Genomic DNA, 25,172 nt, shown 5'->3' with positions numbered 1-25,172 from the left:
CAATAGGTAATGTAGGTTAAGGTAATAGTATCGTAGCTCCATCGCTGAAACAATTTACGAGGATGGGGGAGGATCTATTATGGATCGATAAATGGTCTGCGAGACGAGCGACGTATCGTCGTAATAGAAACACTCTGTAGGGGATATTAAAGGTCCCTGAACCCTGAACCATCGACGGGGACAGAGACTGCGGATGCGATTCTTCCCCTTCTTCTCCCCTCCCCTCATCTTCCCCCACCTCCTCGACACTCACGGAATACGCTGCAAACCGATCGCGACATCGATAAGCAAATGATCCAGCGCCTCTTTTAATGACTCCCTATCAACCATAATTACCAGCAATTCTACTCTGTAAATCTAAAGTCTAAGTTTTCAATATCCATTTCATTTCAATAATTAGAACGATTATATTGCACTATGTACAAACATAATTAAAACGTTTATATACTAATAGAATAAAGAGCGCGATTGCTCTTCTGCTATACGAACCAGTGATTAGTCTGAAAATATATACAATATTACATCTGTGAGACGTATAATTGTGGTATTTGTAAGTCGAGTGGTTTTCACGTGTAATTGAGCATGCATTACGATCTTCCACCTTTAATCACGAAAATATATAGCTCGCACGATATTCGAAGCTTTATTATTAAGCTTTCTCGCGCAAGTCTTGATTGAGAGCGGAAAAATTCAATTAGGCGAGGAAGAAATGTGATGATAACGAGAGAGCGATGATTGATAATGGAGATAATGCGAATAAGGCGAGAGTTTACTGCAGTACAAGGATTATTCGCATGTATCGCGGTTAAAGACACGCGTCAAGCGAGCACTATAGTTGACTCGCTGCGGTTAGACAAACAATTTGCTGAGAAATTATTTGTCTCGTGGTTTAAGTTTGCTCCGCAAGACGCGAATGGCGTCTTGCAATTCCTTGATTAAAACTCGATAACGAGCAACACTCGACTTAAAAGCTCGTGTAATTCCGCCTATCGCTGCGTCCTCTGCTTTCACCCGACGAAACTTCCATCGTTAACATTTTTTAACGAGTCACGCTCTGCCAAAGTGTCCGCGAAAAAAATGACGCTTCGATAATTCGATCCAAACGCTTCTCAATGAGAGGTTCGACCTTTTCCCGACTCGAATCACCACTTTCTTTGCGGAACAACCCAACTTTTGTTTAGCAAATTCATAAGCCCTTCCCATGAATTTTCCAGAGCCTGTATAGGCTGTGCTAAACTGCCAAGTGGGAACGAACATCTTATAACTCGTTTGGGCCTTTGTATACAAGTTTTCATATAACTTATGGCAAATCGATAATTTCCTTTAGAACCAATAGTTTCAAGAATAGCTTTCTTATACCATTTTTTCTTTAGTCCTTAATTAAGGGGTTAATAAGGATTAAATTTTTTATATTTATCTCGAGACTCTCCATCGGTTTAGATCGAACCAACCGATAACCTTATCTTATTAGTCAGGCATCGCACAGGCTTTCCGGGAACTAATAGGAGTTTACCAAGTAAGAAATTTTTAAACGTTAATAACTTTCTCTCGAGGCGCTGCGTAAGAAAATGGCATAAGAATTTTATTTTTAAAACCATTGACTTTGTGGAGGTTTGTTGTTTTGGCATAATTGAACCAGATACTATATACACGTATGCATTAAATTAATTACAAGGATCGAAATTCATAAAAAGTTAGATATTTTCTTCGACTATTAAAATAATTGTAGTACTTGACATACATAGACGGACGGTTTGTGGCGAGTGTTAAAAAGCGTGGTTGGTCGGAGAATGGGAAACGGGGCGGGGGAGTGTTGGCTTCGTTAGGTAAATGGAGTAAGGGAGGAGAAAGTGAATCCGGACAAAGAAGGAACGTTCCGGGACGTCGTCTATACGCCAATTGCGAAATGTAAATGCTCATGCAGAGAGTAGAAGGCTCGCTGTTGTACTCGAGCGAGGAGCTCGTTCCCTCTTGCAACGCCAAACACGTGGAAGGAATGTTTTTTCAAGCACCAACCGCGATACGATATTTCACGGGACTCGCTTTCTCTCTCGCCGCGTTAATTATCAACATTGCTGGCATTCCTAATAATCTCTAGCCTCCACTACCCCCCCCCCTTCTTCAGCCACTCGCTTCCACAATTTTCCTCTTAGAAAAATTCTTCGATGAACAAACCAGGGTTTATCCAGTGAGCGCTCTCGTATCGATAAAAATTCTCGATCTTTGTTTTTCAAGTCTCTCGCTTGAAACAGAATCTTCGTAAATTTCATGAAATGCTATATACGTTAAAAAAAAAGAAAAAAAGAAAAAAAAGTATAATAATCGTATAAAATACACGCGCGGAGGATTCTTCTAAAATAGCGTTGAATTAATAATTTAGCGCATGGAATCTATTGCAGGGTCTCGCTTCTCATCGAATGTTTAATCAATCTGGGTTATTGTTCGTTAATCAAGTGACTATTTTGAGGATTCTAGAAATGAAACTACCAGCCAATTCGCTAAATCGATCAGTAATAATGAATTTTGACTATATCGTTTTCGTACTCTTTTACACTCGTGAACCTGGACCGTCTTAACGATAAATGAAACGGTGCGATTTCCGACAGCTGAGTTAAAAGCAGCAAGAGTCACGTCAGTCTCGGGGCTATTTTTAAGCCTGGATGGATCGAGCTGTGAATTTTCAATATCGACGTTTAATCGGAAAAATGTAGAATTTGATCGATTAAGCTGTAAATTGTAGATAAAGCGAAGAGCGAGTGGTGAATTGTGACGCGCGTTGCGAGTGTTGCTCGCTCGGCAAACGGACGAGAGTTTAGCGCTGGTGGCTGGTGTAAGTGAAGAAATTGCTAAATTAATGGACGCAAGTGCGCGACTGCTTGAAGCGGAATGTTAGAGAGAGAAGGGGGAGGGGGGGGGGGAGTGAGGAAAAGCTACTTGTGCCTCGAAGTAGCATTATACGAGTATCAGTGACTCTCAGCCCCATCGATCTTCCTCTCAAATTACGTCCTCTCGTTTCTTATTTCTCCCTTTCCCCGCTCATATCGTAAACTTCAATTTCAAACCTCTCCCATCGCATTCTTCGATTGCCACGCACGCTTTCGAAAGCCCCGCAGTTCCATTTCGCGAATTCCATTTCGCAAATTTGCAAAGTTACGTACATCCTTCTCGTATAAAGAGGGGGGGGGGGGGGGAGTTGAAACGCGCGCGTTACTGGCTCGCAGTTGCCACGTAAGGAAGTACGAGAGAGAGAGAGAGAGGGGTTTCAAAGCTCCGTATCGAGATAATGAGCTTCCACGGAGTTGTGGAGCATCTCGCTGGAAAAGGGACGACCAGGTTTCATTAGAGACTCGCGAAAGGACGACTTATCGCGAGAGAAACGGAACAAATGCAACAATCGGCCGACGTTCTAGTTGGCTGATATTTCTCCCCATGCCCATCCCTCTTATTCCCAATTGTTTGTTTGCCAGATGCACCGACGAGAGTCTCCACAAGTTGGACCTCTCTACTCAACTCGATACCGTGTATCTAGCCATTTCCATCAGTTTCATCATCAGTTCCCCTCTCAATCTGCTCCTCCCTCCACGCACCCTCCCTCCTTTCCTTAAAAAACCCAAGTATTTAATTAAATATAAATATATAACCAACGACGAAAGCTACTCTTCAAAAGCACTTTAATCGACTCGTTGAAAAATCTAATTTACCTGACAATGGTTCGTTAAATTCAAGTTGCTCGAGCCATTTTCACCACGCTCATTTGTGTAAGGTTTTGCTGCAATTATTACGTAAGAACGCTGGTGGATGTAGCGACATTGAGGGTCGAGGAAAAAATTGACTTTGGTATATATATTGGGAGGCTATCGAGCACGAGTGGAAAAAGTTTGAATTGCTCGGCTCGCATGCACGAGGGTATACCTGTATATAATATTGCATAGTTGATGCACTTACCGTCCAAGTAGAAGTGACTGTTGGTGGTGTAAAGGTTGGTGATGATGTGTTTGATATTGTCGAAGGTCATGGTCCGGAGTTGATTGTCCCTGAGGTCCAGTAGGTAAAGCTGCGGTACTCCGTTGAGGAAGTCAGCCTCCAAGGTTGTGAGCTTGTTCTCGCTGAGTCGCAATTTGTGGAGGTTCCTCAGGCCGTTAAGGGCCTTCACCGCGATGAACTCGATCCTGTTGTGATCGAGCAAGAGCTCGGTCAGTTCCGGTACTTCCAGGAAAGTGTGATCGCCTATCATGGAGATCTGGTTGTTGCTGAGGTCCAATCGCTTTAGGCTACCCAGTCCGTGAAACATGTCAGAAGTGATGACGGCTATCTGATTTCCGGCTAGCTGCAATTCCTGCAATCTAGTCAGATGCTCGAACGCTTTGTCGTGAATGATAGTCACGTTGTTGTTATTCATGTATAGCTCCTTCAGAGCTGGCAGACTGAAGAACACATTCCTAAAACGAAGCAAACGCAATTCGATTATTTCCCTGATGAATGGAGGCGCGCGCGCGCGACTAGATCTCTGCTCGGAGATTTTCCTACTGAATGAGGGTGGAACGACACGAAGAGCGTTAATTCCATACAGAATAATTTTGCTTATCGCGAGAGAATTCCCGTGGAGAGACGGCTTCATTTGCCAAGACAGCGGAATGGATCGGTGAACAGCATGTATTTTATATCACAGCGCTATAAATGCCACCAGCAATAATACCTCGCTCTAAACAATTTCATTATTTCTTCTTTCCAACTCTACCAGTCTCGATGGCCATGTTTTTTAACGCAAAGTGTGCGATTTCTTCCGGATTCGGCACTACCATATACATGCAGAAGGACAATTAAAAACAGACTGATCGAGATAATCGTTAACCGAAGCGCTGTATATTTGTATATCGATCCAAGAGAGTATTTTTTAATATCAGTTCTGTGCATCTAGACGAGTCGTACGAGCAAAGGGTTTCAGCGGAGCAGTGATTGAAGCTTGATGAAAAAAAAAAGGAGTGAGGAATTCCTGGATTTTTGTGCTGGCTGCAGCAAGCCGACACATGGATGAATCGGAGTTTTGATCGCGTGACTCGGTTTGCTCGATATCGAGTAGCGAGGATCTTTGGTCTGACTGCTTTTGCAGTGTCGCTTCAGCTACTGTGCAGGGATTACGCTTTGCACGATTTCAGTTGCGTTATCGCGCGCTCGACACCCCCGCTCGCTTATCTCAATCTGCGGCAGGCAGCTTCTGCCTGCGTCCTGCGCCCTGCGCCCTGCGCCTGCCTCACCACCGCCAATGCAAACTCTGCCACAGGCGTTCGCCGTTGAATGCTGAACGCGCCCGTTTCCTCATTCATCCCCCATACCCTGCATCAACTCGCATCTCTATATTTATGTATATCTACAACACGACAAATTGTTTCGTCTTTGCTTCGATGGTTATTATAAACTACCAACTGACGTCTTCATCTGAATATTTATGACGAGAAACCAATAACAAAAGCCATGTTTCCTATTCCACTACGCCAGTGATGTTCTCGCAGTTTCTCACCCCCCCCCCCCCTCTGCCCCTCTGCCCCCTCCCTCCCCCCTTTCGCAAAATCTACCAACGCGACAAGGGAGATCCTGGCAAATACCTCGCCGTACCTTTATTTTCATCGACGATCTCCTAAACGACAAAAAAGAATAAGAAACGGAAAAAAAGGAATACCCGTACCCTTCAAATTTTTATTCCTACAAAATATCTTCTATAACAGCTTCAGCAATTTTGCCAGAATTACGACAATGTTTATGATCGTGCTTTTACGCGTTGGTATTTTTTCCAAGGAATATAGGAAGAAACATTGAGGGAGGGAGGGAGGTAGGTAGAAAATAAATTCGCAACACCAATGCTGGCTTCGGTAATAAGCTTAGTAATTCGTTCCATTTATCTTCCGGAAGTAGCGTTTTTCTAGAGCATTCGGCGAAAATTAGTGGATTTGTCGAAGAAATTAATTGGCAGTTTTAACGAACGTTCCAGAAGCTCGAGGTTACATTTTTTAATGAGCTTTTTTTTTCATTAGCGTTAAACGTCGAGTGGAAAAGTTTTCAGCGAATAGAAACAGCGCGTATTGACGATTTTTCGCGGAGATGTACGCCAGAACGGAGGAGAGAAACTCGACGTGCAATAAGAGAGCTGGCTGTAAATTCTCCCTAGCATTCGCGAGATTCTCGCGTAATTCACCAGCATCCAGTCTGGCCTGGGGTCTACCTACTTCCCTAGAAAAATTCCACGACGAGGCTCGATTTTTTACTACAGTCTCTCGGCTTTCTTCGACCAAAGTGCTATACCTTATACTGCATAACATCCCTTAAAATGCTGTTAAATGAAAAAAGAAAAAAAAAACAAGGAACGTGACTCAGCGCATTATTGGGATAGACTCGACTATCGCCGATTCAACCACGAGGACAAAAGACAGCTAGCGTTAAAATACCTATATATAAAAATGTTATTCGTTAAAATTATAAAGATTGGATCTACCTGTGGATTTCCGCTATGTGATTCTCGTCGAGGTTAATCACTGTGAGATTCTTGACACTGTCGAAGGCGTATCTCTTGAGAGTGAAGATCATGTTTTTGCTGAGATTAATCTCGGAGAGAGTGGGCAGAATGTAGAAAGCGTGTTCCTTGAGCTCGTGAATCTTGGAATCTTGGATGGTCAGGACCTCGATGTTCTTAAACTGCTTAAGGGCTTGGCCAGGTATGTAGTCCAAGCTTCCGGTACCTCTCACCACGAACGAAAGCTTCCTCAGGTACATCTGCGACTTGAAGTAATTCCACATAACGTCGCTCTCCTCGAATTTGCTGAGTACCAAACATGTGACGTCTGTGGCATTTAATAATTCGATGTTGTTGCAGTGACAATAGATTGGCGAATGAGTTTTCTCAATATCGCAAATATTAATGTCGTTGGTTTTCTTTTTGCCGCGCGATCTCGTAGTCGCTGCCAGGACGAACGTTCCTAGGGAGATCGTCAACAGCAATAAAATCGGCCACCTCATGTTGATCCTGCAACCAAAAGCAATGGATTAAGGAGTTAATATCAATAATAAGCGATACCTACATTAACATACAGCATATATCGAAATTTGTAGTCAATATGGAAACCTTATTTCTAATCTGAGAATAAAAGTCTCCTGCGGTTTTTAAATATTATCAATATTTACCGAGTTGCTTCGAAATATGTTAGGGTCATGAGTCTGCATAAATCGTTGTGTGTGTGTGTGTGTGTGTGAGCTGTTCGGTAAATATTATTAACATTATTTATTATTAATAAGAACTTTTTGTAACTAAGGTAATAATAGTAAATCAAGTCTAATAACACTTTTTACGCGTGTTGGTAATATTTTTCAGGTTACATCCAAATCCGTCTACATATAAGTTATTAGTAAGAAAAACAGTCTAAAAAATAATTATGTGCTGATTCAAAATGTGAACAATATTAAAATTAGTGTAGAAAGATTTTATATGTACATGGTAACAAGCGATGCAAACTCTATTTAGTAATACCGAAAAAATATCACAGGTTCTTATATCGATTATTATACTAACGTGACTGAGAAAAATATTTGTTACGCTATTTTTAATGTTGTTAATGTTTGATGAGTTACACAATAAGTTTTGTAGACGATCGACCATACTAATTTATACTTATAAACTGATCTTTATGTAATATGGAAAATATTTGCAATGTGAAAGAAAGCTATTACATTTTTTTCTATTTAATATCCATCACATCTAAAAAAAACTCTTATAAATTGTTCTGAATATTATTAATATTTCTCAAGCTGAATGACAATTTAAGCATACTCTTGTTCTAGACTTATCTTTATATAACTGGATCGTCGGTAATAAATCTTGACAAAATTGAAAAATTTTATAGTAGTTTTCTTAAAAAAAATAGCCCTTCTATATCGATACAGAATTTTCAACTTAACCACAACTTTTGTGGCATCATTTACATTCTTCACTGCATAAAATTTAAAATACGTGTTAAATCTAAACAACCCTCATAAAGCAATCACTAAACTCTCTCTTGACAAGTCTAGTGCATCTTGTTCATCGAATTTCCTTCGAAATCAATTTCCGTGACCTTGTTCGTCGGTCTGGCCCTTTGATTGCAATATTATATAGCAAATTAATACGCTTCCAATGATTGGACGTATTCACCGTATCCGTCAATTCAGATTCCCTGACCATACTATATAATATATTGATATATGGTTACTGGTGGAGGAGAAGCGAATTTTTTGCTATAAAGCAAAGGAGGACGGTTAAGGATGCATTTGGTTAGAAAAAAAAAAAAAAAATAGAGCACGTATGCGAGAGTGTGTGCGGTGCAAACACGAGTGGTGGGTTTTTGGTTATAAGGTAAATATAGGAGAGGCTATTTTCGCGCGATTGATCAAAAATGTGATATAGCTGTGTGAGTGTAGAGATGGAAAGGAAGAGAGCGGAATAAAGTAAGGTAAGGTAAGGCAGGGCTGGGTATTGTGTGGGTGGGGTCGAGCGTGAGTGATGCGGATGTTAAAACGACTTGGCGTTCTAGTATGGTGGGTTTGAGTTGAGCTCCTTTTCGTGAAAGATCGGATCGGAACGGAACGGGTCGGAGTGCGATGGCGTTCGACAACGGGCAGCATCGTCGTTGAGGATTAGCGTATGCTTCATCGGTCTAGAAAAACCTCTCGGCGCGAAGAAAGCTGGAAAAAAAACTCGTTGTTCGGCTGATCTGGCTGGTTGGCTAACCCTCCACTGGCTCCCTGCGTGCTTTTCCCTGCGACCTGCAACCTGGCAAGCTGCTCCGTACGCGCGCGCGCCCATGTCGGAAAAAAAGGGGAAAAAACATGAAAAAGCATCGCACGCGTCGCGTTGCTGAGTTACCGAGTCGAGTTGCATTCGAGCGAGCATCATGCACGATCGGTATTCGCGTGTGATGCCGATCGACCCCCTTCACCTTTCGCGTTCTCCTATATAAGAGGCCTACATCGTTCGTCCCTTTGGCGTGCACCCGCAACAAAATCCAACGATTGAGTTAATTCAATTATTCGCTATTAAAATTGCAGGGATACTTATTTTTTAAGAGAGGGATTGGAGCTTTGTGCACTTTTGACGATTGAGGTTTTTTGTCCGTGTGCGTGCATGCTTGACCGTGGATGAAAGTTCACGGAGGTTTGCAGGGAAAAAAGAAGAAGAGCCGAAAAGGAGGCAGCACGTAGCGAGAGGTCCCTTTGAAGAATTATCATCCCGAGTGGAAGTTTACATAATGCCGGTTACGCGGAGCGCGTGGTTTTTTTTTATTATGCTTTTTTCAGTCTCTTTCTTTTTTCTAGGTGATATTCACGCGTCTCCGTCCGAAGTATGCTTCAGCGCTTTTTCCCTCCTGCCGTCCGAGTGAGCTTACCGAGCTTGTCTCAGTTGTCTCACGTGCATGGGTCGAGAAAGAGCCACTACCTCCCCCCTCCCCCCCACTCCAACCTTCTTTCAATTCTCTCCCTTCCTCTTATACCACCATCCCATCAACTCGATGGCGACTCTCCGTGCTATTTTTTACATTTTAAAAACTTTCTTTTCTGTCATGTGTTTATATATACTCTATACTTGAGTATAACGCACCGTGTACATTAGAAAATCCTACCCTTCGTGAATATCTGACGGACGATATGGGAAATCCGTGGATGGATCAGAGATTTTCGCAACTTCTTCGAGACTTTTAAAAGAAAGTTTCAGCCCTGGAGTATTAAAATCTGTTAGCGAGACTGCAGCCCTTTTGAATTTCGCCGGTAGGCCAATAGAAAATGGGAAATATACAAAAAAAATCATGCAACTTTGATGCTTATGCATTTCTTTTTTAACCATCAAAGTTCATAAGTATCGTGATGAATTAAAAATGTGATGGTCAGAGTGCATGTTAAAATGTCAGTAGTAATAGAATGATTTGTTTCAATAGGAAAGGCTGGACAATGAAGGCACAGTCATTGAAACTTGAAATGTATGGAAAGAGAATAATAGAAGAACGGTTATCGCGCATAGGAGTACGAATTTTGGAATTAATATTGATGTTTGATGTTATAGTTGGTCGAGCGTGCAGGATTGGGGAAAAACGCGAGAGGATGTGTATGGGACAGTTCTATTGTGGAGTAATATAGCAGGTTGGCTACCCGAATAACGTATATAACACAGTTATCATTGGATAATTTTCAAGGTCGATTAACGAATTTTTCTCGAGTTTTTTTGCGACGAACAAATACAACGAGAGTGTTATTTCGCGTGTGATCGAGAGAGAGAGAGAGAGAGAGCGAGAGAAAAGTTTGGAATGTTCGCTGTAGAACGATTGTATATACTATATATAGGAAGTGGTTGCAACGGAAGTAAGATTTTGGGGGTGGGGGGTGAGAAGCATCTGCTGCTAAAGGATCTCGCGGTGCATCATGGCTTCCCAGAAGGCGACCCCCAATAAGTCTTCTTAATTAGAATCTTATCAGAATTCAGGCCAGACGCAGGCGAATGGCACACACACACAAACACGCGTGCTCGTCGGTATCTTGCCACGAAGGAGAATCCTTCCTTCTCGCCTTGCCTTGCCTTACCTCGTTACCTAACCCAACTAACCCTTCCCTAGCGTATACTCATTCCCATCCCCTCTCCCCTCCTCTTTTCTCTCAAATACTCTCTTTGCCACAGCCAGCTCGCGTCTCATAATCCAGCCGATTAAGAGATTACCCATCGCCTTCGAAAGCGAAGCCGATTAAACGGATTCGCCTGCCGTAAATTCGACTGAAAAACAAAGCCTCGGTTATACCTCCAGTGATCCTCGTAAAACTCGGTGTCCGTAAAAAGAACTGCCATTTACAGAGAGCAAGCGAGAGAGGGAGGAAGAGAGAGAGAGAGGAGCCTTAAAATTAAACCGTGCGTTCCCTAAATCTCGAGTTCCTTATTCGAGTTTAGAATGCACATCCGTCTTAGCGTCATTAGCTGCTTATCCATCAATCGAAGCTTTCGGTAATCTATATATATATATATATATAATGGAAGAGCTTTTAACGAAAAAGAACAACGTGTGAAAACATGACTGGCGAGTAAGTTTCATAATTCTTGCGACCGGTACACGCTTGAAATCAAAAAAGTTTCGCGGTTTCTCGTTGGAGGAACATTCTGTATCATCGACAAATTTCCGATAACGTTTACCTTTGTTTATTAGGTTAGCGGAAAAGTTGGCCCGTAGTGCCATTCGCACACCTATACATATAGCTCGATCCGCAAACACGTAGGTCCCGCGTACGCGATACTACACCTTTCATTTTGACCCACTTTCCCACTTTGTCGATTTCCTCCTATCCTGCATCTCTTCTGAGTACCCCCTCCCCCATTTAATAACAATAATCGAGCTATTCGTGTCATTTGGAGATCACCGTGGCAAAAGCACCGATGCATCAATATTTGACGATCGTTATTTCGGCCGTTCGAAAGAATCTCTCGAGGCAAGCACTGCAAGAAAATTGCACCATTTTCTTTCGCAACATAGCGCGTCTAATGTTGGGTGAAATTCACGTAAAAACATTGTTGCGCGTTGCAACGAGACTCGAAGACGTGACGTTACGATTTCGGTGAAACGTCAGCGGGAAGCAAACGAATTTCACAATACGCGTTGCTTCGTAACGTCAAAACTTTTCCGCCTGCTGATAACGACACCCATCTGCCAGTCTTATTTGTCAACGACATATATAACTACTATATCGTTATATTTGTGAATCAAAACCGTTATTCAGTTTAGAAATATAGCGGCACGAAAACTCGATCTGAGTGTTTGATTAACGAATTCCAAAACTAGTTGAGTTAAATAATCAAGAGGAGCTGTTAAATTAAAACGAGAGAGAGAGAGAGAGAAAGTACAAAATGCCTTTCAATTCTAATCAATCACAAATGTTTATAAAACTATTCAAATTCTATGATTGCATGTTAATATTGAGTAAAAAGTGTTGATTATTTTCAAATAAATAAAGTTATCGATTTAAAGAAAAATGTTTACCACGGATTTTTACGGGGAAGCAAAGGAATTTCATAATAATAACTTCATGTATAACGTCGAATAATGTTAGCTATATATAATACCTTCTAATCTTGTTTATTGTATTAACTTGATATTGTTGAAAGAGATGCAAGTTATTATCTTGTAACTGATACATATAGTTCTAAGGTGGAATTAGTGCGAGCTTTCAAGAGATTGATTGATCGAATCTTGAGGGTTTAGCGACGGAATTTGGTTGCTTTTGAATATATCGCTATGCTAGTTAATTAGATGGCTGAACCAATCAAGGCTACCGACGACCAAGATCACGAATGTTTCACGGTAGATCGTCAATGGCAGGAAACAAACGAATTTAACAAAAATTACCTGTTTTCTATTCATTATAGCAACTACATATGCACCCACCAATCTGAATAGTTATATAAAAATTATTACAGAAAGATGAGAACATGATTATATCTTACTATTGATCCATAATTCTATATACACAGAGAAAATAAAACTGTTTAAATCACTATGATGACATGGGACCAAATCCCCGCGATTGCGAAATAAAAATATTTCAATTTTACAGTGCATAATCAGAAAAATAATAAACATTACATTGTGGAATCAAAAAAATTACTGAAATATTCGGTAAATCAGTTAATACAATAATCACCTGGAGACAGAGAGGACAAATTTTGCATATTTTTATTTTTTCCGTATACCGTGAATTTTAATATTCTGCATTGTAATAATTAGCATTTTGAAATTAAGAGGATTTGGTACTGGGTAAAATCTGACAGATTGTCTCCATATTAGAGTTATTCTTCAATATTCCATGGAAAAATGTAATATTTGCCTCAATCATTAATATTTCACGTGTAAAATGCATGAAATTTTAAGGGACTAATAGCTCTACTGTTCAGAACTCGACGATGGGATGTAGCAGCTCGCGAAACTATCACTGGGCTGCTTTTAATTAGGCGAATGAGTCAAGAGCGAGGCGATCGACGAGGAGGATCGAAGGACTATTCCAGGTAGATCGTTGGTATGCTTGGCACATGTCGGACTTCCCGGAGGGATACGTTAGAAGCTGCAAATAGGAGATTAGTATTTTGGCTAGGCGACGTGAATTAGCTTAGATCGATCGACATCCTATTAATTGGAGAGCGATGACTTATCAAAGAGAGTTCACAGCGAGACTCGAGTCGTGCGATTGCACGCAGCTTGCCGAACGAACTACGACCCGGCGGTGTGCATCAGGATAGAGCGATGATGAGGGTAGAAAAGCCAAACATGGTAGTGGGAGGAGAAGTGGAGGAGAGGGGGGGGGGTTGAATTACGCGAGGAGACACCGCGGAGCAATAGAGAGAATATATACAGTTTATGCAGAGTTTCGCTTGAAAAAATGATTATTGCAGTAGGCTGGCTGTGTCGTTACGTTGATGGAGAATATAATTTCGCTAGCTGACCGCATAGACTAATAAACGTCATGACGCTATCGTGACGGTATCATGACGCACAGTCAGAAATTAGCTCTTATTTCATCCGTCAAAACGACTCTCACCGATTTGCAATTCAATGTCATACACAATGATAATTTCCTCTATTTTTACAATAGTTTTTTCGCAAGACCCCGTTGATACGCCTCGTTACCTCCGCGCGCGCGATTCAACGGCAAATAGTTTACATTTTTGAGCGATTCATGTATTATTCAATGCCTGCATCATTTCATGACGTATCGCTTAATTATGCTTAAACGAGTATTTATTAAAGCTATCACTGCACTCCCCTAACGAAATGTTTCACCGAGATTTTCCTGCAGTAATTTGACACGTGTTTGAATCAACGATACATTATTGTAATAATGATTGTTAATTTAATTAGAGCTCTTAAAGCGGGTATAATTGCGTTAAGCTGCTAAGCGAAAGCGTTTGATGCAGCGTTGAATTTAAAATTGTTTTGTCCCCACCGCGCGGCCGCGTCCGGCTCGATATCGTTCAATGTCGGATAGATGAAAGTAAAACATTAATAGCAAGGCGGCTACTTAATAAACTAATTATCGGAACTACTAGACCATAAACCGATTAGCTACTGCTGAGTTTGTAATGATGCTTCGCTCTCGCGAGACCTTATCTCTTCGAAATGCTTAATTAATTAAAACAAACTGTACTCTCCACTGCACCAGCTAGTTTATTTTACGCCATTTTTTTGCAACATCTAATTTGCACGGGTATATATATGTATACTAATATATTCTTAGGTTATACAACAACAGGAGGAAACTTTGCTCGACGCATTCCACAATAGATATATCCCTCACACCGAGGGAATGTAAAAGTAATAAGAATCAAATCAGTATATAAATCTGATTAATCGCGTGAGATTGCGATTATGTATACATATAGGATTGCCATAGGAGCGAAAATAGAAGTGACTGTTGCAGGAGAAGAGCGGTGGCTAGCGAGCGAGAAAGAGAGAGAGAGAGATTTGGTTAATCCTCGCGAGACGTGACGTTGGTCATATACGGGGGAATATAATTGTTGTCGAGTAAACGACCGTAGGGATGTTAAATCGTGGGTCCCGTCGAAACAGTAGCAATTAAGGTCGTCGTGGACGAGAACGTCGAGGCATGCATGCGTTTTCTCGAGAATTTACTGTGACCGAGGTTTAGCGGTTCGCACGCGTTCCACTCCATGTGCGGTACTGCTATGTGGTATATATATATATATATATATATGCACAAGCACATGGGATACACGCACAGAGACATAATGAGGGGCGTGCGCGCGCGAGTCTACGGATCTCGTCATCAGGCACAAAGCTGCACCGATGACCTTAATGGTAGAGCAAGAACATTCCATTGGCGCGCTCATTGCACTCGCCAAAGCAACTCTTTTCACCCTGATAAATTACTTCCTTTTGTACATTCTCGCTTGGACCGTGCAAATTAGCTGATACGATACTTGGAGCGAGTTATAAATGGCCCCGCGTCCACGTCAACGTCCACGTTCGCGTGTACCTATACATGTATAGGTATTAGCCGTAGCCGGCAGCTTCGAAATGTGTACGACGGACAACCGTTTGCCAAAGAGAACGATGTTACGGACAACTGCAAATGAGAATATCCCACTCGCGCAACATTATACTAATATCCTTTGCCGGCCCAACTAAATTCTCCCCTAATTTCCCTTCATCATTTAAGCTTAAAAAAGGTGGCGCGAAAAATGAACAAATATTGCGACAAGCGTGTCTCTCTCGATGTGATTTATGGCGGAACGAAATATTGTTCTACTCCGAGAAAAGCACTCTGTGCAGTCTACTTTCCCATTCGGAGCTATGGCAACGTCCTTCAGTGGCCTGCTGTGCCTGTAAAAACACAGTTTTCATTAATTTGCATTCCCCCCCCCCCTCTCTCTCTCTCTCTCTCCCTCTCCCTTACACTTTTCAATGACACGCTGGCCGAGGAAAGAGTTGCTTAATTCCCTGGAAAAACCTTTTTGGCCGCAATACGATTTATTTAAATGATTTCTGTTATTTCAAGAATCTACCTTAATGCGCTCGTAGTAGCAGCCTCTTAATCCCAACGTACGTTTTCCCAAGGAATTGCTAGAATTTTATAATTTCGTTTAGGCGTTTCGTCTGAATTATTAGGCAATGGCTCCGTGAACCTTTTATGGCTCATCCCCCCCCCCCCCTCCCTCACTCTCACGCTCAAGCTCAAATCCTATATGGAATTTCATTTTGGGGAAAAGGCCAGAGCAGCATTGCGATAATGGCCGTTCTATTATCTATTTCACAATTAAACTACGTGGAAACTTTTAGTTGGCTCGTGTTCTCCAACAATTTCGTTGGTTGGTTGGCTGCTTGCTTCGTTCCGCCTGAAGATGGCGGAAGTTTTGGCGCGCGCGTTAACGAACTCGGAAAGTCAAATGAAGCTGACGAAGGAGAGAGGCGAGGAAAATGATTGCTGACAAAATTCGAGTGGCTGATGCGGAGAGTCTGCAGCAGGAGAGCGCGCGGGGCCCCTTCACAATCGATATGTATACCAACTGATAAAATAGCAGATCGAGCGTTCCTCCAGTGCATTCTCTCTCTCTCTCTCTCTTCCTCTCTCGCTCTTCCTCTCTCGCTCTGTACGACCTTGCGGGGTCGATTCGGGAAAAGCACCGAGTATTTGAGTGCTGCTTCGGGATAAGGAAATTCCGTTGGCGCGGCGTACGCTATCTCCATGCGAGTGTAACAATAAAGACTGCATATATATATACCTATACCAGTGCGCGCGCGTGTTGTACATGCATCCCCTCCGCGCTCCACAGGGAATACATATAAATATAGATAAGAAAGAGACGAGCGAAAGAGTGGCAATGAATGCACGAAACTCGGAAATCTGAAAAAATCAAATCGACCATACCCGTTTTATTCAACGACAGAAATTTCGGCACAAATTGTTTATACAGAGCGAATGGAAAATTCTCGGAGGAAGCTCTGCACAGTTGTGATTCGTGGAACGTTCAGACACTCCACACTTATTTATTTCCCTCGGTTTTCTGACTGTGCAACTCTCCGAGCTCCAACTTCACATTTCTGCTAAATTATCGACTCTTCCTAGCTGGTTCGGCCCGTACTCTGTTTCTTCTCTCTCGAGTGGCTGAAACCGCGGATTCACGGCACGTGGGCGTCTTTCATTCTTTCAGCGAAAGGACCCAGTCACTCCTAATGATCCCAATTCCCAAAACTTTTATTTTCTTGCTTATTTTCCTTTCCTTTTTTTCTTCCCGCCATAAAACCTCAGGTTTTCTTTCAACATTATCATTTATTCTCCTTGGGTTTTCCGCGAGGGACGCCCTCTACTCGACAACGGAAAGAAACAATTATATATATATATATATATATATATATATAAAACGAGCCTCCTCGTCCTTGCGCTCGATTTCAGCAATACAAGCGCGCAGGGAGTTGTGAAAAATTGATCAAAAGACACGAACCTCATCGATTTTACCATAGCTGGGTTTATTATTCAAACAGTAGCAGTGGTCGAGTATTCTGTTTATACTTTATACATGAACGGGAAGCCTGGAAGGTCTGATTTCGCTGGGCAAAGTTGGATGCGGATCAAAAGAAGCCACTCGAGAAGTCTAATGCACAAGTTTCACGGACGGGACAGAATTTCCAACAAAAGACGCGCGTCCACTACTTTGGCGAGTGCTGCAAGTTTTCTCGCGAAATCAATTTTAACGCCAAGCTGTAATACAACATGGCGCGAACAGAAAGCAGTTGCTTCTCTCGAATCACGACAATTCCCCTTCGCTTCGAAACTTCCACCTCGACCGAGCTCCTGTTTTTCCAAGGAATAAACAATTTTTCACCATTCCATATAAACTATATATATATATTTACTATTCGCCTTTTAATGTACATACCGTACGTCTTTCTATAAATCTATATATCGTTATCGTTTCGCAAATATCGGGCGCTCAGTTGTTTATTTCTGTACAGTGTTATTGCGATATCGATGCTGGTAAATCGAGATTAAAATGAAGTTGCAGTTTGTTGGCTAAGAGGGAAGGGTGAAGCGATGATAGAGATGGATGGACGGGAAACGAGGGGTGGGGGGGGGGAGGGAGGCAGAGACTTTTTTGATCCATATATACGAGCGTCGTTATACGACAGAGTAATTGGTACGACGCGTATCAAACAAGCAAGCAACAGCGCTTTCTTCCCGATTTCTCATTAATTCTTCGAGCACGTTCCTCTCTCACCTTCTCTTTTTCTATTATACTATATAGAGTATATCGGAGCAGCGACCAGTCAGCGCGGAAACTTCTCGTTCCGTAAACGAGTTTTCCGCTTAATACGATACTCTGCCGTTCAGCCACGGATCACCACGGTCTTTTTTCTCCGATTTATCCTTTCTAACCTACCTTCCAATTTCTCTCGCCTTACCTACCTACATTCTCACTTTCCTTTTACCCTCACGAATACCACCACCCCTATGTTACCATGTATGGTATAATATACACTTCAAACATTATCGCGACTAGCAAAGAAAATTCACTCATCTCGATCTTCTATTATAAATTTAAATTTCTTCTCTCTCTCTCTCTCTTTCCTCTCCTTTTTTATTATTGCTTATTTCAGCTACTCTTTTCGGAACATTCCAGGACGTTGATAAGGTCCGAGCTGTCCTCGGTAGAAGACAGCGTTAGGATGAGATTCGTTAAAAGCGTGGAAGCCTCTCGATGGAAGTACTGAAAAGTAAAGAAAGAGAGAGAAAGTTTTTTCAAACTTTTCTCGAACGACATGGATCAGTCCCGATTTAATTAGGCGAAAACAGTGCTCGAGCCGTAGCGAGGGAATTTTTACCGAGTTGAAATTGCTGCTATATACCTTTAACTAATTCGCTGTATTCGTTTAGCTGCGCGCAATGTGGACGATTACTCAATTTTTTTTCACCCTTTGCCATTCGACTTTTGATATATACATTTCGAGCTATAGTATATCTATAGCAAGATAATCCGGACGAGATCTTGGTCGATTGAAAACTGCTGCCAGCCTAAGCGTAACCAGAGTGTAAAAAATGGTTGAAGAGGAGGAAGTGGGAGGTGGAGAGAAAAAAAATCAATCAAAAGACGAAAAGTTTCAGGTCGAGAGAGATAGCCCTCTGTGACGTGAATTCCATTACGCGAGAGTGATGAGAGCCTAGTGAAAAGAGGCGAGGGGAGGGTGAGAGAGGTGGGCGAATACGCAACCCTGTACCATCAGCAATACTACCCCTTATCCTTACCCCCTACCACACGCGGCTAACGTTTGAAACTTTTTAACGAGTGCGGGCAAACTTTCCATTTTCCTCAAACAACATAGAGCAATATTTTTCGGATACCATCCGAATCCCATAAATAATCTGATCGGATATATCTATTTATTTGAAAGTCGCCGCGCAGCCGGGATGATCCGTTCCAATACGTTTCACCCTTGTAATAGAGAGGAAAATATTTGGCCAGACGCAACAAAAGAGCCTTTCAACAATTTTCGTTCAATACGATTTTATTGTATATACGTTATCGAAAAATGTAGTGCGGTATTAGTAGGACGATATATCTGATGAACAATGATCCATTTGGTGGTTTGATGACTCGTGGTAGCTTAATTATACCATATGTATATCTCTGATTGGCAGTAGGAGAACGATGAGTTTGTGCCCTTAGGCTTACCGGAGGGTTATACAGACGAGCCGGAAATATCTATTTGCCAATGATACGACTTAACGGGACACGCTGACATTGAGCGTTTGCGTGGGACGTCTATGCAACCTTTCATCCGCACACAGCCACACACGTACAATCCAGCTGACAATGTCCAAAAATATCCAGACAATTAAGAGTCCAGACCAAGTATATACTCTATCGAGAGAACGTTAGATATATTATTACTCGATAATGACCATCAGTCGAGAATATTCCACGTGTCAAAAACCCTGAATATAGTCTCTGAATAATTCTAAACGAGAGTCGCGCGCACTACTGAAATTAATTAATGACAATTTTCTCCGGGGTAAACGGCCAGTCGGAATAAAAAGCAGCGGAGCTTTGTTAAAAGTAATCAAAGTTGATGCAGCGTAATTCGCGCGCGAAGCTCAAACATCCATTAAGCTTGGCGAGAAAGGGGTGCGTTAATCTTGGCCTTTTTTCTCAGGGTGACAGGGCCAAATGAACGAGGCAAACTGATAAGACGAGGAGATAAGGGAGTCAAGAGGATGGGTGGGAGTGGAAACGAACAAAACGAGTTGTTTCTCAACGTGGAATGGCTCGGGGAAGCTGGCTTCACCTATATATATATACACAGGGAACCGACCGACCGACCGACCGATACGAGTGCTTTTGGCATTGTGCAACTGCAAGTGCAGCTATGCTCTCTTCTTGTAAATATACTATACCGTATATACATACACACCTATATATATATATATATATTGGAAGCAAGCACGTATATCCTCTTCCGCGTGCGTTCAGCATACGTCGATCGAGCTGGACTGGTAACTATATTGAGGAACAAGCGAGAACACGTTCCACTGCTGGACCGGTGTCGTAATAATACGATGCATTAACAATGAATAGAGAACCATTGGCGTGTGATCGTTCCGGAAAATGAGACAAACGTATATATATATATATATAGAAGTAAGCGAACGTCGGAAGTATACAAAATTCATCGTACGTCACGACACGAGGTATGACTTTTCTATTGAAAATTCGCCAATTTGGATATTCGTTCTTCCTCGTCTGCAGTTCGCACATTTTCACAGTCGAAAACTTTGAAACACGCCACGAGGGGGTGGCAGAGCAGTAACCTTACGTATATGTACAATGGAGTGTGTAAAAAATTAAATTTATCCCAAGCGAAACTTTTCGAAGCAATTATAGGAGAATTTACAACGCGAAGGCACGAAACTCGCATAAAGGCACCTTGTGGATTCTATTTTCGTTAGCATGCTGCTTTGCAATAGTGATAAAATTTGCGATATTCATATATGTATGTACACTATGTACACTATAAGTTACATACCAATATATATATATATATATAAATTTACTGTGTGTGTGTGTAACGAAGAGAGATTTGGGCCGAGGTAAATTGCTAACTAAGCTGACTCGTCGGGGCAATAGCCGAAATAGCATTGAATATGAGGATGTGAGGAACGCGGCATTATATCCAACAATGAGATAGCTGACGCCTCTCATGTTTATCGCTCCAGCTGCCATTAGTGATATCTCGAGCTACCCCCCCCCCCCCCCACCCCCCTTTCCCCCTGCAGGACGTTTGAATTCCACGAGCTACACCGCATCTACCATATACTTTATTATCGAGCGTCCTATCGCGCGTCTCCCGCTTCCTTTCCAATTGTCTCTTCGAACGAAGAAAGGATTTGGTGGAACGAGAACGAAGATGATGTAGAGTGAACGAGGACTAGTCCTTCTCTCATCGCGCTTATCGAGCAAAGAGCGTCTCCGTCAATTCTGTCACGGCGGCGCGCGGTGTTTGTTCGGAAGGGCCGAAAGAAAAAAGAGGAGCGAAATGAGACGAAAAACAAAGGAAAGCCGATAAAAACGCTCGGAACACTCGCCGCACCGCCTCCTTGTTTCGGCGACGCTCGGCCATCGCCAGCAATTTCCGCAGGAGCTTCGCAGCGCGGAGCCAAGTAATACGAGAATCAGTCCGGCCCTTATTTTACTTTTTTCATTGCTGCAAACTGCAAGAAAGCCACGTTGCGCAGGACAAACGTATGGAATATCCTTTGACTGCTAATGATCCGAGCATGCACCTACAAAGAAGCGTAATTGAATCTTTGGGAAATATATCCAATAACCCGAGGCATGCTCGAGCTTTTACGAAATTCTTGTTGATTTCGCTTAATAATGTAACGTTAATATAATAGCAGTGCGTGTGCTTTCTAAAATATCCAGTATTGTTTCTCCATCGTAAGATTAATAACGGTGAGTGAATAATGGGAGTGGCTAGTTTGCGCATATAACCGCACAATGGAACGGACCGAGAATCAGAAATTTCTCCTCCCATATATATATATATATATATGTATGGTTACTGTAGCAGTACTAAGCAGGACCGTATCGTGGTACACCCTAAATAGGTCCGTGCCAAATACGTTCGCCAATCGATTATACATTCAGGTGCGACGACTGAGCGATGCAGTAAGGTGCAAACCTGCGACTCTCTAATCCTCCAGCGAGAGAGAGAGAGAGATTCTTGTGCGCGCGCGTGTGTGTGTGTATTGCCCTGCGTATAATGTAGCTGCATGCGTATGTACCATGAACCATCAACGCGCTCGCTATCCGTCGTTATAAATATTGTTATTTTCCCCTGCAGATTTTTATTACGTATTACGCATTCCGAGTTGATTGTGTTTGTGTTGGTACGCACGGAAAGGAGGGAAAATAGATGCGATAAAAAGTGCATGAATTAGTCAGCGTTACTTAAATGTATTATCGACTGGCATCGGATAAGAAACGGTGAATCAGCGGAGATTCATCGACGACGATGAAGCAACGAGATTCGATGCAAATAGAATTTTGCTAGCAGTCGGGTAATTAATCGCTGTGAGTGGAGTTAAGGATGACTGGCAGAGGCGTTAAAAGTGCACCGAGCGTTCAGCCGAGAGTGGAGGAGGAGAACGAGTTGACTGTACCAATTAATGATGGCTTTATGGAATATCTACGTAATTCAGGCAGGCGTGCCAGCTCATAGAAGTGGCGGTCACGTCACCGATTAACGGATCTCTTCCCCCACCCTTTATTCTTTCTCTTTCTCGTTCGCTCGCTCACTATAGCTTGCATAATAAGAATCTACAGGATGATAGCAGACTGTGAGGGAGAATTGTGCAGTGAGTTTTTAATTCTGAGCGCATGCTGATGAGTCATGGCCGTAGCCTATACCAGACACTGGCGAAAAATGAATAGAGGAAGAGCGTAGGTGAGCGAAAGAGTGTCATGGTAAACACGTGCAATTGGTATTTTATATAATAAATGTGTACTCGCGTTGGGGATATGCGGGAGTGAATATACCCCACGGGACTAAATAAAAAAGTGAGTCGAATGGGTGATTGGCCAATGCAACTCCCACGAGTCCCGGCTGAGTTTGTGGGAGAGGAACGAGGGGAGGGGGGGGGGGGGGGTATATCTGGCACTAGCGCAGAGGTGATGTTCCAGGCAGAAAGAGAGAGAGAGAGAGAGAGAGAGCGGCGCGGGACTGCACTCGCGTTATAACTGGTGGGCTCCTCGAGATTATGCCTAGACATGATCCCATATAGATCGACGGTCTAGTGTATGCAAATCCTCGTAGCAAACTGCTCGGCATTTGCATAAGCTTACAGATAAGGACGCGTTAGAAGTATGCCTTTCCTTCGGATTCGTTTCTCCCGGATATGCCCCAAGAGCTGGGACGAGCGAATCGATCTCGACCTCTTCTGCAAGGATATATTATTTCAATCCCTCCCTTCCAACTTCCCTTTTCTGCCTACTTTCACCCCTACCTACCTCATAAACCACCCTCGATCTACTATCCAAGCTTCCACTCTACCTCATTCCCTCACCTTCTCTCTCTCTCTCTTTCTTTCGTATATAAGTAAGTAAGCATCGCAGGTCTGTAGGATGATCCAAAGTGCCTCTTCTTTTTTCGTGTCCATTTCTGTTGTTGCCTTTATCCACACTCGCGGTAGGCGTTTGCTGCAGATTTGTCTTACCAATTATCGCGCTTCCGTTTAAACGATTAATTTGGTTAAGAACTATTAAACTGGTGTGACGAATCTGCACAGGAAGTCTCGTCTTACCTCTGCTAACTTCAACATTTTTTATGAGAGTCCCATACTATGGCAAACCATATCTGATAGTAAACTTGAAAGTGCTATCTGGATCTCATCTCCTAGCCACCTGTCAAGGCTCATCTCATGGGCTTACCAATATTTTCTTTTTACATACAAAAGGTACATTTATCGAGATTCAAAAATATAAGCGCTATTATTAACACTTATAATAATAAGAATATCACTCATTTTTACTATCTATAGACTCGGAACGAGTTCTGTCCGATTAACATTAATTCATGTATTACACGTTTTAAGGTATATCATATGTATACAAATAAAAAAAGTATTAAAATAGTTAAGAAAAAAGGCAATAATAACCTAGAGGCTTTTCAATACTGAACAATCTCGAAAGTACTGTCACCTATGTTTTATTGCTAGTCTACATTTACTTTCTTTTTACATACTACGTTCGTTGCACTCACACTACACATCTACCGTTTACATCTTCCTCATACCAGAGGTTGAATCCAATGGAAGTAGCAACTCCGCAACTCTACTCAAATACTCAATATGATTGATCAATCAAGTATCGCTTTTTGAATTCAATCCATCACATTTTACCATTGTCACTGGTAAGGTCGTGTCGGACTGCACTAATTTCTGAACAATTGCTATACTTACTGCATGTTAGATTATATTCTCTGCCCTCTCTCTCTTACCTCTTACTTGTTCCTTACTGAGCGCTGTGTATTAGTAAAAGCAACTTATACCTGTACACATAAACACTTTACCTATCCAATTAGGATTTGGCAAATTGCATAAACTGTACCATATGCAGCTAAATTGTTAAAAAAATGATCATTTTCAGTTCGTTCTGCATAACTACCTACCATTACCACCTTCAATGTATTAGTTCACGTATTCGCAGCGTGCATACCAATACAATGATATTAGTGAGAGTATGTTTAACTGTGCATATGAATATTATCAGCGTTATATAGTCGCACATTTTTCATTCATTATATTTGCGTTGCCCATGTACTCATGCACGAAACGAATAAGACTCTTCAACGTAAATCAGCTAGCGATTGTCAATTGTATATAAGGTCTGTTGTAAAACAAGTGGGAAAGCAGTTGCGGTCAATAGTGCATGCAACAAAGGGATCTGCTCGTCTATGGCGTATGCCAGGTTCGTCCGGTACCAGCACTATCAACAACGGAGATACGGTTAGTCTGTACAAACGCCTCTCTTGCCGAGTTTACCTCAAGTATTAAGATTAGGAATAGCTCCTTCAGGAAATCTTTATAATTAATTTACACCAGATTCCTGTTGGGCTTGTGTGATTTAAATAATTACCTCGTTAAATTCCTTGCAGTTATTTTAATCTTCCATAGGTTACACGAGTCCATTCGATTTCCTCACGAGATCGAATCCTTACCAGGAACTAACTTTTCAATTGTTTCTCTAATTTTTTGTTGTTTTCTTCAATTATTGCCACTGTAATATCTCTCATTATAGGTTTACTTTGTGTTTCGATATTGTTGCTCATAAGTGATCAAAGATTTATTCCTATGATTACACTGGGTAATTCATTAAATTTTAATTTTATAATAATTCTCGATAAATTGAATAAATTTACTAAATTAACTGCGATTGGCATAGTTTGTGTAGTGGATTTTCAGGTTGTACTGTGATGACTTGCAAATGCGAATTGCAATTAATGAGTAAAATAGGGAGGAAGAGAGGGGAAGGGAATAGAGCCCAGTTGCTGAATGTGTGGAAATAAGGGTTTTGTCTCATTTGTCAAGATTTTTATTGTCAATTTACTTGTTCT

General features: G+C 41.9%; 1 protein-coding gene across 2 annotated transcripts in view; it reads right to left on the bottom strand.

Moving 5' to 3' along the window:
• The window catches only part of LOC136773232 (connectin-like), a 173,735-nt gene that overhangs the window by 58,397 nt on the left and 90,166 nt on the right, over positions 1-25,172 (bottom strand). For both annotated transcript variants that reach the window (XM_066726727.1, XM_066726728.1), the window contains 2 exons: positions 6,488-7,015; positions 3,946-4,439 (listed from right to left, as the gene is read on the bottom strand). In XM_066726727.1, coding sequence (XP_066582824.1) covers positions 3,946-4,439; positions 6,488-7,008 — 1,015 coding nt within the window. In that variant the 5' untranslated portion in view covers positions 7,009-7,015. The remainder of the gene's footprint in view (positions 1-3,945; positions 4,440-6,487; positions 7,016-25,172) is intronic.

Source organism: Prorops nasuta, unplaced genomic scaffold (assembly GCF_024137725.1).
Source record: "Prorops nasuta isolate Cenicafe-Biocafe unplaced genomic scaffold, Cenicafe_Pnas_1.2 PNAS00005, whole genome shotgun sequence".
Lineage (NCBI taxonomy): Eukaryota > Metazoa > Arthropoda > Insecta > Hymenoptera > Bethylidae > Prorops > Prorops nasuta.
The sequence above is the reverse complement of the archived record's forward strand: the minus strand, read 5'-3'. Positions and strand labels throughout refer to the sequence as shown.